Source organism: Scyliorhinus torazame, chromosome 2 (genome assembly GCF_047496885.1).
Source record: "Scyliorhinus torazame isolate Kashiwa2021f chromosome 2, sScyTor2.1, whole genome shotgun sequence".
NCBI lineage: Eukaryota > Metazoa > Chordata > Chondrichthyes > Carcharhiniformes > Scyliorhinidae > Scyliorhinus > Scyliorhinus torazame.
In genome coordinates this window covers 353,871,165-353,885,751 of record NC_092708.1, presented here as the reverse complement: position 1 = coordinate 353,885,751, position 14,587 = coordinate 353,871,165, and the positions used below count along the sequence as shown (strand labels likewise).

At 45.1% G+C, this 14,587-nt stretch overlaps 1 protein-coding gene across 6 annotated transcripts in view; it reads right to left on the bottom strand.

The window, feature by feature from the left end:
- The window catches only part of lrrc9 (leucine rich repeat containing 9), a 389,985-nt gene that overhangs the window by 245,527 nt on the left and 129,871 nt on the right, over positions 1–14,587 (bottom strand). For all 6 annotated transcript variants that reach the window (XR_011938366.1, XM_072491694.1, XM_072491713.1 and 3 more), the window contains exon 13: positions 4,652–4,784. Coding sequence is in view for 5 of the 6 variants with exons in the window: in XM_072491694.1 (XP_072347795.1) it covers positions 4,652–4,784 (133 nt within the window). In the remaining variant the exon portion in view is untranslated. The remainder of the gene's footprint in view (positions 1–4,651; positions 4,785–14,587) is intronic.

Genomic DNA, 14,587 nt, shown 5'->3' with positions numbered 1-14,587 from the left:
AGAAAGACCACCCCCACTTTCAAGCTCCTGAGGTGCGCGAACACCCGTGACCTTTTCACTGGCCCATTCAGTCCCCGGATGTTCCACGTTACCACCCTTACCGGAGGCTTGTGCCTCCAATCCCCTCTACCGTCCGTCACCTTCCCTACTTAACTCCCGCCCCCTTAATTCCACCCTATGCCTAGCCCATCCTCGATGGCCCCTTCCTCCGCTCCTGACCATGTCATCTCTCACTCCCTGTCACGTTGCAACAAACTCCCCCCCACTCCCTCTTCCCTTCCCTCCCCCCGGCCACCCCTCTCGGTCTTCTCCTCCACCCCCTCACTTCTGTTCACCAGCATCACTTGCTAGCGTGGCAGCCCCTCCCTAAAGGCACCTCCCAGTGACCTGCCCTTCCCTCCCCCCCACTCCTCAGCTCAAGTAGGAAAGCTCCCTGCTGACCTTACCCTCCCCCACTCCAACAAGGATTTCTCCTGAACTCCAGACAGCATTCTCCAAAAGCAAACAAACAAATGTTAAACACAAACAGTCCCATAAAACAGAAGGGGCGGAGATGGAAACATCCACCCCCACATAAACTCTTTCCCCCTACAACCCCTTACAATCTCAACATTAAACAGCAACCCCCCCCCCTCCCAAAAAAGGTAAAAATCCCCCAATCCCTAACCCCACTTCAAACATGCTCCCGACCAATAGTTAGTGCAAGCTCCCCGGTTCCCAAGCATTGTCCACTCAGTTCTCCCCCAGTTTATGCTCCTTAATGAAGCCTTCGGCCGCTTCTGGGGTCTCGAAATAATACTCCCGGCCTCCGAACGTCACCCATAATTTCGCCGGGTAGAGCACCACAAACCTGATCTGTCGCCGGTACAACACCGCCTTGGCCTTGTTGAAGCCTGCCCGCTGCTTTGCCAACTCGGCTCCGATGTCCTGATAAATTCTGATACTATTCCCCTCCGAGTCGCAGGTACACGTCTCCCTGGCCCATCGCAGAATCTTCTCTTTCTCCTCAAATTTGTGGAGTCTCACGATCACCGCCTGCGCTCCCCAGCATCTGCCTCAGGGACCTATGCTCTCGGTCCACTTCAGGCACCTTATCTAGCACCCCTTCTGCCACCAGCCCCGTCAGCATCTTTGAGACGTACCTCGTGGCACTCACACCTTCCACTCCTTCAGACAGGCCCACTATTCGCAGGTTCTTCCTTCGAGGCATTCTCCTGCTCCTCTACCTTTGACCTCAACATTTACTCAGGTCCCCTAGGAGCCCCACCTCTGCCTCCAGAGCCACCATACAATTGAAGTGGTCGGAGATCACTCCTTCGATCTCCCAAATCTGCAACCCCTGCACCTCCAAACACCTCTCCACCCATTCAAGAGAACTCTTCAGGGGTGCCACAGCTCCTTCGATGGCCTTTGAGCGATCCTCACGCATTTCCTTCCTCTGCCGGCAGAATTCGTCTTTAATAAACGCCATCTGCTCCTCCATCTGCGGCCTTCCAGCTTGCATCAGCCCATCTGCATGCTTACAGTGGCTGCTGCAGCAAAGGCTCCCTCCAACCTTTCAGCTAACTCTCTCACTGTTTTCTGCCGGGTCTGATAGCCAGCAGACATACCACTCCCGGGGGAAACTATCTTCCAACATTCACCTACGCCTTTTCATCAAAATTCCACCCAGTATTGGGTAATAAGAGCTCTTTTCTGTGCCTTTAAGCAGGAGCTGCCCTGTGTGTGACCACTCACTCCATGGTCACAACCGGAAGTCTTAAAACAACTATTAACCTGGTATTGTGCACAGATCACTATCCACTGCCACTGATTGAAGACTTGTTTGCTGGACTGTTTGGAGGACAAAAATTCAGTAAAATTGATTTATCATAAGTGTATTTACAAATTAATATGGCTGCAAAAAACAGCCACTACTCTCTATCATTACGAAAAAAGTTCATTCTGTTGCAGAACACTTCGTTTTGGAATAACATCTGGTCCTGCTCTTTTTCAGAGGTTCATGGATCAAATTCTGAGTGGGCTAAATGGAGCGCAGTGTTATTTAGATGACATTATCATCACCGGTTCGAGTGAACAGGCACACTTGAAGAACTTGGAAGTTATTCTGAAACATCTAAAAAACTATCTCGAAGTTAAAAACTTTTTCAAGACATCCATAAGTTATCTGGGCCACGTCATCAATAAAGGTAACTTACACATGGAGCCGAAGAAGATGACAGCAATCTTAGAAGCACCAAGGCCTAAGAATGTGGCACAACTGAGGTTGTTTGTAGGATTGATAAATTATTACGGAAAATTTGTGCCAAATTTATCAACACTATTGAAGCCTTTACACACTTTATTATGTGCTAAACACGTATGGTGCTAGTCAGAAGAATGCAAAGTGCACACAATGAGGTAAAAGATGTCTTCCAGAAGTCAGAGCTGCTGGTTCACTACAATTCCAAGCTGTAGCTACAACTTGCTTGCGGTGCATCACACTATGGGGTTGGTGCAGTTGTTACGCACATAATGCCTTCAAGAGAGGAACGACCGATAACATTTGCTTCCCGCCTCTTATTGGCGCTGAACCGAATTACACTTAGCTAGAAGAGAGGTTTTGAGCATAATTTTCGGGACAAGAAGGTTCCACCATTACCTTTATGAATATCATTTAACACTTTTGATGAATCATAAATCCTTGACAGCAATCTTTGGGCTGTATAAAGGTATTCCTTCTTTAGCAGCTAGTTGGTTACAAAGATGATATTGCCACACAGGTATGACATCCAATATCATAAGTCAGAGCATCATGCAAATGCTGATGCTTTGTTGCAAGTCAAACTAGAACCTGGAGAACATTTAATCAACATCCTGTATTTCTCACTCATGGATAAGGTACCCTGTGACTTCATCTCAAGTAAAGGGATACAACAACCGACCCAGTGATGGGGAAGGTGATGGACATGGTCCAAAATGAAACAATATCAGATGTTCATCATAAAAACCCTCAAGCCTCAATCAAGCCCTACATCCCACGAAGACTTGACTTGACAGTTCAGAATGGAGTTTTATTTTGGGAAATCAGAGTAATTAATCCTCCGTGCTTGCATAGTAAAGTCCTTGACCAACTGCATGAGGGACAGTTACTTCTGGTGGCCAGGATTAGATGCTCAAATCGAATAGAAAATGGGGCAATGCCAGTCCTGTGCAAAACTGAGAAACACTCCAGCAGTGCAACGATTACACAGTCATGGCAGAGAATACACACAGACTATGTTGGTCCAGTGAAGGGTCGTATGCTCCTCATGATTGTGGATGCACACTCTAAAGGGGCAGAAATTGTTATCATGAAATCCACAATGACTGAACAAGCCATTGAAAAGTTAGACAAAGTATTCTCAAGATTTGGTACACCGGTGCAGGTCGTAAGTGACAATGGTACTCAGTTCACTTCAAAGGAGTTCAAGGACTATTTCAGAGGGAACGGTATTCAGCACAAAGTCAGCTTCATACGATCCTGCAATTGGGCTGGCCGAATGTTTCAATCAATCATTGAAACATTCCATCAAGACATCAAAGGACCAAGGTGCATTGGCAAGAAAGGTAACGGTGCCTGCTGCTGTTCAGGAGAAAACTGCGGACACAGTTTGATTTGTTACTACCACCTGAAACTTCAGAGACTGTCAATTGACAACAACAAGCACAGATTGCGAGGAGAGAACAGAACTCTAAAAAGAGGGTATTCAATCAAGGGGCTACACAACCAAGTAGAAATGGGTATCTGCTGTGATCCTAGCAAAGACAGGTCCAATAGCATACACCATTCAGATGGATGAAGAAATAATTTGGCGATGTCATGCTGACCAGCCACTAGCTTCACAAAGTGAAATCGCGGAAACTTCTCAAGACATATTTCTCTTGGACAATGTAGGCAGAGATATTCCAGAGCAGAGGCCTTCACAAAGACAAGTTCACATTTTGTATCTGAGGACTTCCCAATATCTATAGAGATAGACACTGGAGTAACTTCCCAGGAAGTACCACCTACTGAAGGAACAGAGGACACTTCCAAGGTCTTGCGAAGATAGGTTCCAGAACGCTGAATACAACCTAAAAGGAATAGATGCCCACATTATTGAGTTGCACATATGCTTCGAGAGATAATGCACATACATATGCTTATAGCGATAAGTATGCCTGTTGTAAAAATGTTAAGCAGTTGTCAATGCTCTGAAGAAGTAAAGATGTTATATATGAGAGAATACATCCCTATTGGTGAAGCATCACTTGATTTGTAATGATGTCAGCAGTGAATGTTTGTGCAGGCTTCTGTTCTCCATCTTAGCTTGCATGAACAACATTCGAAATGAAACCTCTCATTGTTTGGAAGAATCCAGAGCGTGGACACCTCCGTACTTTTTCTCTTTGCAGCTATTTAAAGGGGGTTGTTTTGGAAAGGAGGCGGAAGTGCAAATCCATCCTCTGCTTGTGTTGTATTGTTTAATGATTCTTTCAATTTTTACTTTTGGGAGACCCCACGGTGGTATATTATCCTTTCCTGTGTTATTCAAAATATAAGTTATGACAACTCAATTCATACAAAATAATACAACCATAATTATGAGGGAAAAAAAAAAATCAGAGTTAATGCACAAATCTTTTTTACCATATCTGAAAGGTACGGGATCAACATAATTTCCATTCTGGGCTTTAGCTTGGCGCTGCAGGTATCCAATTCTGGGTTGTTCACATAAGCTCATACTATTACAGAGAGGGACTGCTTCATCACGGCCTAGAAGCTGTAAAGATGAACAGAAATTTATAGTTCAGTTACAACACCCATCGTTCATGTTGAGGATTAATAGTGAATTGTTCTTACAGTTTAAGGTGGCGCACAGGGTGCATGCGACTCGGGCGAGAATGAGTGGGTTCTTTCAGGGTGTAGCAGATGAGTGTGAGAGGTGTGGCGGGGGCCAGCGAATCACCCGCACATGTTTTGCGAAAAATTGGGACGATTCTGGGCGGGAGTGTTCGCGGTCTTAGCCAGGATAGTGGAGGAGGACCCTTTGGAGGCGCTATTTGGGGTTTCAGAGAAGCTGGAACTCATGGAGAGGAGGGAGGCCGATGTCTTGGTCTTCGCCTCTCTGATTGCACGGTGGCAAATTTTGCTGAGTGGCGGTTGGCATCGCCACCGGGGGTAGCGGCTTGGTTGGGTGGCCTGTACGACTGCCTGCGATTAGAGAAGATAATGTATGGGTTAATGGGCTCTTCAAGGGGGTTTGAGGAAAGATGGGGATGCTTATGACCGTGTTTGAGGGGCTGTTCGTTGCGGGGGAGGGGGGATGAAAAAGGGGGAAAATCTGTACAGACTGTATAGTTGATTGTTGGGAAGTATGTTTCCCGGGGTGTTTATTCGCTGTAAGCTGTTTTGATTCATGTTTGTAATAAAATACATTTTTTTAAAATAGTTAACTGTTCTTGAACAGGTTGATAACTGTATAAAATCTGATTGTACACATTTGAAGGAAGCAGGTGAAATAATAATAATCTTTATTAGTGTCACAAGTAGGTTTACATTAACACTGCAATGAAGTTACTGTGAAATCCCCTAGTCACCATACTGCAGCGCCTGTTCGGGCACACTGAGGGAGAATTCAGAATGTCCAATTCACCGAACAAGCACATCTTTCGGGCCTTGTGGGAGGAAACCGGAGCACCCGGAGGAAACCCACGCAGACACAGGCAGACTCCACACAGACAGTGACCCAAGCTGGGAATAGAACCCGGGTCCCTGGCGAAGTGAAGCAACAGTACTAACCACTGTGTTACCGGACCGCCCCTAAATATTAACTCCTAAAAAATGTAAGTGATATCACTACTGCATTTCATTCAAAAACAGCCACCTGCTTTAACAGTATATTATATTTCCTATGATTAGCAAGTAGCACTCCTAATTATTTTAAATCTGCTAAAATAAACCTGGAAAAGTACAACGCATAAACTGCAAAACACAGAGCTATATTATACGCTGAGGGCAGGCTTCCCCCACCACAGTATAATTATCGAGGGCAGCCAACCACCACTTGGCTGATTTGCCTCACTTTCATTATATGGGCAACAGACTTTTAACTATCATGAGTTGAGAAAGCCATCCGTCTCCAAGCAGAAGTCCCACCAATCGTCGGCTAGCAGTTCTTCAACACACCAGAATTGGTGGCCACTGCCAGTATTGCAGGAGGTTGGGAAGGAAGAGGAACCATGGATGCCTACTAAGGTCAAGTCCATAATCTCGTCAGGGGCAGTTTAGCAGGACATGGCAAGAGGGCAAAACTATGGGGGGGGGGGGGCTCCGAATGACACAGCATTGGAAGACATTCCTCTTCTCCTTCACTCATCAGCAGGGTTAAACTGCCAGGCTACATATTAGGCACAGGCTTCTCCCACCACCCATTGAATTGGAGTTGTGGCACAAAATGGTCCTTAATTTCCTCGTTAGGGATTTTTATTAGGCCACAGGCAGGGTCCACATCTCCATAATTGCCGCTGATTGGCAAGTTTTAAAAAAAAATCATGAGATGGGAGTGTCATTGACAAGGCCACCATTTATTGTCCATCCCTAATTGCTCATGAAAAGATGATGGCCTTCTTGAACCACTACTGTCCATCTGGTGTAGATGCACTGACAGTGCTGCTCAGAAGAAAGTCTCAGGTGTTTTGTGCAGCAACTGTGAAGTAGTAATGACAATATAGTTCCAAGACAGGATGGCGTGCAGCTGGGAGGGGAACTAGCAAGTGATGCTGTCTCCAAGCCTCTGCTGTCGTTGTTCTTTTAGGTAGTAGGTGTTGCTAAAGGAGCCTTGATGAGTTGCTGCAGTGCATTTTGTAGATGAGATGCACTGCTGCCACTGTCCATCGGTGGTGGAGGAAGTAAATCTTGAAGATGGTGGATGGGGTACCAAAGCTGTTTTGTCAAGGATGGTAACAAGCTCTTGTGTCATTGGAGCCACACTCATCTAGGAGACTATTCTGTTGGACTTGACTTGTGTATTGCAGATGGTGGATGGGCCTTGGGGCGTTAAGAGGTGGATTACTTGCCACAGAATTCCTTGCCTCTGACCTGCTTTTATAGCCACAGTATTTATGTGTGTTATGGATTGGGTGGGAGAGAGCTGATGAAATGTATGTTCCTCTCCCGACTGTCCATAATCAGTAAGCTTTTGATAGGAAGTATTGGGTGTATTTTTAACCCCTTAGCATGGAGATAATTTGAATAACCAGCAGCAAGTTTTTGCTAACCCCAAAATCTAATGCTACAAGCATTCACTCACACCAAAGGAAAGAACAGTTGAAGAGAATAGTGCACTTTTAGAGGATATAAGCAGAAAGAACAGTTCATAATTCGGGTGATTATCTTGTTCTAGAAAACGTACCATTTTTATTCATTTAGAGAATATGTGCATCACTGACCAGGATAGCCTTTATTGCCCATCCCGAGTTTTCCTTGAGATACAGTGGACATTGCACCCAGATGGAAATGGTTCCCAAGTGCATTGAATCATAGAAGCCCTACAGTGCAAAAGCTGGCCTTTTGGACCATCATGTCTGCAAAGAGCACCCCACCGAGGCCCAATCCCCCACCCCATCCCTGCAACCCCACCTAACCTTTGGACATTTGGGAGCAATTTATCATGACCAATCCACCTGACCTGCACATCTTTGGACTGTTGGAGGAAACCAGAGCACCCGGAAGAAACACAGATGCAGGGAGAACTTGGAAACTCCACACAGACCGTCACCCGAGGTCGAAATCGAACCTGGATCCCTGGCGCTGTGAGGCAACAGTGTTAACCACTGTGCCACCACGTCACCTCAATTTCACAGTCCTCAGAATGGCTACTACCACCGGGCTCCTTGAGTATTTGGTTGGGGGAAATGTGCGTGGGACCGTGGCCAGTGGTCGGAGTGATGTCCCCTGTGGGCGACATGGTAGCACAGTAGTTAGCACTGTTGCTTCAGAGTGCCAGGGTCCCAGGTTTGATTCCTGGCTTGGGTCACTGTCTGTGCGGTGTCTGCATGTTCTCCCCGTGTCTGTGTGGGTTTCCTCCGGGTGCTCCGGTTTCCTCTCACAAGTGCCGAAAGTCGTGCTGTTAGTAATTTGGACATTCTGAATTCTCCCTCCGTGGACCCGAACAGGCGCCGGAATGTGGCAACTAGGAGCTTTCCACAGTAACCTCATTGCAGTGTTAATGTAAGCCAACTTGTGACAATAAAGATTATTATAATGTCGGATGGCTCCTCATTCTCACCCATTCTGCCTCTGCTCCTTGATCCACCCCCGTACCCTTTCTGCGTTGGCTGCCCAGTGGTAGAATAGGAAGTTTGGTAGGGCCAAACCCCCACATGTCCCTCCTTCTTTGCAGGACACGTTTACGTATTCTAGGATTCTTCCACCCACTCCGACACACACAAACTCCATGATTTGTTTGTCTACTTTGGTGAAGGAAGAAGATCTTGGGAATGAAGATAGGGAATGATATGAATAGGAAGAGGAACCTTGGCAGCACGTTCATTTTAATTGTTTGCACTCTCCCCACAAGGGAGAATGGAAGCTCTTCCTACCTTTGCAGACCCCTCTTAACCTCTTCAAGTAGACTCAATAGGTTCCACTTCTAGATTCATGTCCAGTTGTGGGCTATCTGGATCCCCAGGTATCAGAATGTAGTTTTGGCCAGCTTGAATGGCCAAATCCCAGATTTGAGGGCTATCAAAGATGACCGCAGTTTTCTTCTTTGTTCCAGCTGTCTCCAATGGCGACCTGTTGTGACCAGCGTTCTGCCCCCCCCGCCCCCCCTCCCCGCCACCCTGCCCCAGGTTGTGTAAGCATTCAGCACAGAAAAGAAAAGACCCATTGAAGGGTATTTGATTGTCCATTATTGCTGTCTTCCCAGCATGTTAAAATAGAGCTCTTTGTTGCTGTAGGATTCCAGAACCTCGTCGTGTGCAGCATGCCGAACCACATCTTGTTTTTAAATAAAGCCGCTTTAACCCATTAAATTCTGCCCAGCGCTTTGCCAGGTTGGCTCCAAAGTCCTTGTAGATGCGGATTGTATGTCCCTCCCATCTATCTGACTTCATGCTCCTCGCCCAGTTCAGCACTATCTCGTTATCTTGAAACAAATGGAGTTTTGCTATAATCGGCCATGATGGTTTTTCTGATTTGGGCCTTTGCCGGAGTAACCTGTGGGCCTGGTCTACCTCTGCGGGGTTTGGCAAAGCCTTCTCCTCCGACCAGCCTTCTCTTCGCGGCATACTGTTGCATTTCTGCCCTCTGTGCCCTGAGATAGCTCGTCAATCCTTAGGTTCTGCCAACGGAAAAAAATTCTTAATAAACATTTTTTTTTTTTTTTCAAAAAGGTTCTGCCAACGGGACCTGTTCTTCAGGTCTCCACCTTCCCCTTGAGCGCTCTCTGTGTTGTTACCAACCTTGACACCTGGGTCTCGAGTGAGGTGACCCGATCGCTCTGGTACGTAGTCGCTTTCTCCAGGTCCGCCGCACTGTCGCTTCCTGGGTCTCCAGTTCCCACTCCACTCTTTCGAACGCCTCTTTGATGGGGCCAGAGCGGTTTCTATGGCCGGCATGAGGTCCTCCTTTATAGTTCCCTGTGTTTTTGAAGTTCTATTGAGAGAAGCTCCAACCACGGTTCTGTCGGTTGGTGGATTAGCGTTTGTGTTGGCGATCCTGCTTGGTCCATCATGTTCTTCTCCACTTCACTCTGCTTGTCTCCTTGCTATGAGGTCTGGATCTTCTTCTCCCAACTTTTACTTTTACTATTTTTCAGGCTCTGTGGCTGGTTCAAAGGCATTTCCTTGGATGGCTGTTAGTTTGGGGGGGGGGGGCGTGGGGGCAGCAGTTGTTACTTTGCTATCTGATTTACAGGTTAAAAGATTGTAAATCGAAGTTCCCAATGGAAAGCCACCTTTTGTGCTCAATACATCGCCACCAGTGGAAGTCTCTCGTCATCAAGAATAAGTGGTAGAGAAGGCCATCAAAATTTCACACACCACAGACCCACACGATATGTACAACTTCTGCCAAATAACCAAGGCCATGTATAGACCAAAAACAAACCGTACCATCCCCTGCTCCAAGCTGAAGGCAGCAATAATCTTCTCAAAGGCGATGCAGCTATCCGAGACCATTCTAGAGCACTACTGGAACCTTCTCAATAGGGAGTTATTGCAATGAACAAAAGCATCAAAACCATCCCTCAAAGCTGGAGAGATCAAATTCGGATATGCTGCCAACACACAAAACCACTAAGGGCACTCTGATTGGAGATACAAAAAGCTAGCCAACAGATAAATCAAATAAGGCTTCTGGTCCAAATGACATTCATATAGAGGTCTACCAACCTGGTTATCATGAAAACTTGCTCAAACCCCCAAAACCTTTGACAGAAATATGGGAGGACGAGGTACTGCCCCGTGACTTCTGCATATATCTCATCATTGTTTCACTTTTCAAGAAGGGTGCTAAATCAATTTGTGGGAATGATAGAGGGATATCCTTTTTGTCCACTGTGGGAAAGACTCTCACAAAAGTCTTCCTGAACCGCCTCCTACCCATCAGTGAAGACGTAATCCAGAGGTTCAATGCGGTATCCAGCCATCGTAGCAAATCATAGAAATGCTGTTTGTTGCTTGATAAATCCAAGAAAAGCATCAGGAACAATGCAAAGAGCTGTACATGGCCTTTATAGATCTGTCAAGGCCTTTGTCTCCATCAACCGTGAAGTTTGCGTTTCAACAAAACAGAAAGCTTTTCAACCTCAACAGACTGAGAGCCAAGACAAAGGTGATCCTCCAACACATCCTGAACTAGACAGAACTAGAAAAGAGGTTCTGTTGAGGGAGTATTAGCTTCTTGGGGCTAAATTAAAAAGCACTCCTGGCTGAGCCACAAACAAATCAGGATAAATCAAGTCAGAACGCTAACTTTGTGACTCAAAGATCAGTGTGGGAGAAATGCGTTTTAATTCATAGGGCACTGACACGGGTAATGGGGAATGTTGGAGCTGTACTGGTGGGACAATCTTCACTTGAGCCATATTGGGACAAGTTTGTTCTGGAAATTAATATAACTAGGAGGTAGAGTGGGTTTTAAACTAAATAGTGGGGTGAGGGATCATGTTTGGGAAGATGTAATAAATTAAACAAGAGAAGACAGGGCAAAAGAACAAGGTAGGACAAGGGAAGTGGTAATCAGAACATGACAAGTGACAGGAAGGGACAGAGTGTACAAACCTAAGCAGATGAGGTGTGAGGTTACAAAAAAAATAAAAAGAACTAAAGTCTCGATATCGGAATGCCTGTAGCATTCAAAATAAATTGAAAAAAAGCATATAATTCCACAAAGTTGAGTGGCAGGTCAGAAGGTTGGACAGAATATAAACAACAAAGAATGACTAAAAGATTAATAAGGAGGAAGAAATCAGAGCACAAGAGAGAAAACTAGCTCAAAATATAAAAACAGATAGCAAGAGTCTTTAGTTATTTAAAAGAAAAAATGCAAGCAAAGTGAGCGTTGGTCCTCAAGAGTGTGAGTCTGGGGAATTAATAATGGATAATAAGGAAATGGCGGGTGAACTGAACAGATATTTTGCATCTGTCTTAACTGTAGATGATACAAATAACATCCCAGGAATAATTGTGACTCAGGAGGTGAAAGGGAGGGAGGAACTTAAAACAATTACAATCAACAGGGAAAGGGTACTAAGAATACTATGAGAACTAAAAGTTAACAAGTCCTCTGGTCCTGATGGACTTCATGCTAGGATCGTAAAAGAAGTGGCTACTATATAGTTTAAATTTTCAAAATTCCCCAGATTCTGCAAAACTCCAGATTGGAAACTACTAAATGTGACTCCTCTGTTCAAGAATGGAAGGAGACAGAAAGCAGAAGCATACAGGCCAGTTAGCTTAATATATGTTGTGGGGAATTTGTTGCAATCCATTATTAAAAAGGTTATAAAGGGGCACTTAGAAATTCTCAATTCAAATCAAACAGAGTCAAATGGTTTCGTGAAAGGAAAATCAAAAGTTTGACTAATTTATTGGAGTTCTTTGAGGAAGTAACAAGCAATATGGATAAAGGGGAACCGGTGGATGAACTGCACTTCGGTATCCAAAAGACATTTGGTAAACGCCACATCAAAGGATACTGAGCAAAATAAGAACTCATGGTGCAGGGGTTAACATATCACTATGGATAAAAGATTGATTAGATATGAGAAAGAAAGTAGGGATAAAGATGTCTTTTTCAGGTAGGCAAAACGGTGGAGTATCACAGGAGGCTATTCAGGGATCTCAACTATTTACAATTCATATAAATGACTTCGACGAAGGGACCAAATGTATGGCTGCTAAATTTGTTGATGACACAAAGATAGGTAGGAAAGTAAGTTGCTAAGATGACATACAGGGTGGGATTTTCCATGCCTCCCACCAAGTGTTTTGCAGCGGTGGAGGTGCCCTATAATTGGCCAACGGTGGAATCTTCTGATCCCACCATTGTCAATGGAGTTTCCAGTTTTATGCACCCGGCCGGAATGGCTGTAAAAAGCTTGCCAAGGAGTCTGCAAAGGGACATAAATAGGTACGTTGCAGATGGTCTATAATGTGGGAAAATATGAAGGCATGGACTAGTTCACTTTAGCAGGAAGAATAGAAAAGTAAAATGTTATTTAAAATGAGAGAGATTACAAATTCCTGAGATACAGAGGGACCTGGACATATGAACCATTAGTATCCCGGTACTGCAAGTTATTAGAAAGGCAAATGGAATATTGGTGTTTATTGCAAGGGGAATTTGTGTTACTGCAGTGACAAAGGGCATTGGTGAGACCACATCTAGAATACAACGTACAGTTTTAGTCACCTTATTTAAGAAAAGATATGAATGCATTAGCAATTCAGATCGGCTGATACCTGTGATGGGGTGGGGAGGGGGGAGATGTTATCCACGAGGAACGGTTGCACAGACTGGATCTGTATCCATTGGAGTTTGGAAGGTTGAGAGGTGATCTTATTGAACCATAGAAGATTCTGAGGGGATTTGACAGATGTTGAAAGCATGTTTCCCCTTGTGGGAGAGATCAGAACTAGGGGATACAGTTTAAAAATAAGGGGCCCTCATTTAAGATGGAGATAAGCCGAATTTTGTTGTGAATCTTTGGAACTCTCTTCCACGGAGGGCGGTGGAGGCAGGCAATTAATATTTTTAAGGCAGGGCTAATAGATTCTTGAAAGGCAAGGGAGCCAAATCTTATTGGAGTAAGCGGAATGTGGGACTGAGGCCACAATCAGATCAGCGATGATCTTATTGAATGGCGGAGCAGGCCTGTGTGGTTTTGGGCAGCACGGTAGCATAGTGGTTAGCACAATTGCTTCACAGCTCCAGGGTCCCAGGTTCAATTACCGGCTTGGGTCACTGTCTATGCGGAGTCTGCACATTCTCCTCCGGGTGCTCTGGTTTCCTCCCACAGTCCAAAGATGTGCAGGTTAGGTGGATTGGCCATGCTAAATTGCCCTTAGTGTCCAAAATTGCCCTTAATGTTAGGTGGGGTTACTGGGTTATGGAGATAGGGTGGAGGTGTGGGCTTGGGTAGGATGCTCTTTCCAAGAGCTGGTGCAGACTCAATGGGCAGAATGGCTTCCTTCTGCGCTGTAAATAACAATATGCCAACAGCTGTGCAGTTGTGACCCCACTGCAAATGACATTCAGACCACCTTCTTCAACTCTAAAGGGTTGGCCTCTCACTCAACATTAGCAAGATCAAAATTCACCACTAGCCTCACCCTGGACAAGTACCTTCATCATTGTTATTGATGGAGAGAGTATAGAAGTCATTGAATACTTCCCCTATCTCAAAACATCACCATCAAACAGGAGATCCAGCACAAAATCAGCTGCGCCAGTGCAGCCGTCCAAAGATTGCACAACCAGGTCTTCAACAACAGAGACCTCCAAAACAGGGCAATGGCTTTAGTCTAAAAATCAGTTGTTGTCACCGCCGTTTATTTGGCAGTGAGACTTGAATGCCATGTGGTAGCCCATCATCCAACAAGCTGGAACACAGTCAGAAACTGACCGCATAAACTCTGCTGTGGAAGTAATAATATTAGGTTAGAAAGCAGAACAGAGGCTCGAGGACCCCCTCTTCTTCACGACAACTCTTTTCTCCTCTGCCCAAAGAACTGTGGCTCCAGGTTTGGCTTGACTCAGCTGAGGACACACAAATCATAAAGCCTGGCAGAAGTCATCCTTGTTTTGAGGGACTAACAATGACAATCAAGGTAAAATGACAGAGCTTGACAGATAACGCTTCCATTTTTGAGGGTGATGCTGTGTACAAATCTTTGGGTCATTTTCACTTTGTATACAGTAATGCCTGAGTTTGTTTTCAGACTTCTGGAAAGAAATGGTTCTATTCAATTGTGCTAACATCGTCTTTCTAGAATGCAATTAATATTATTGCACTAAAAATTACTTAAATAAAAACTCAGGAGTGGGCCCAAGGCTGCCACATTCAGTCCTGAAATG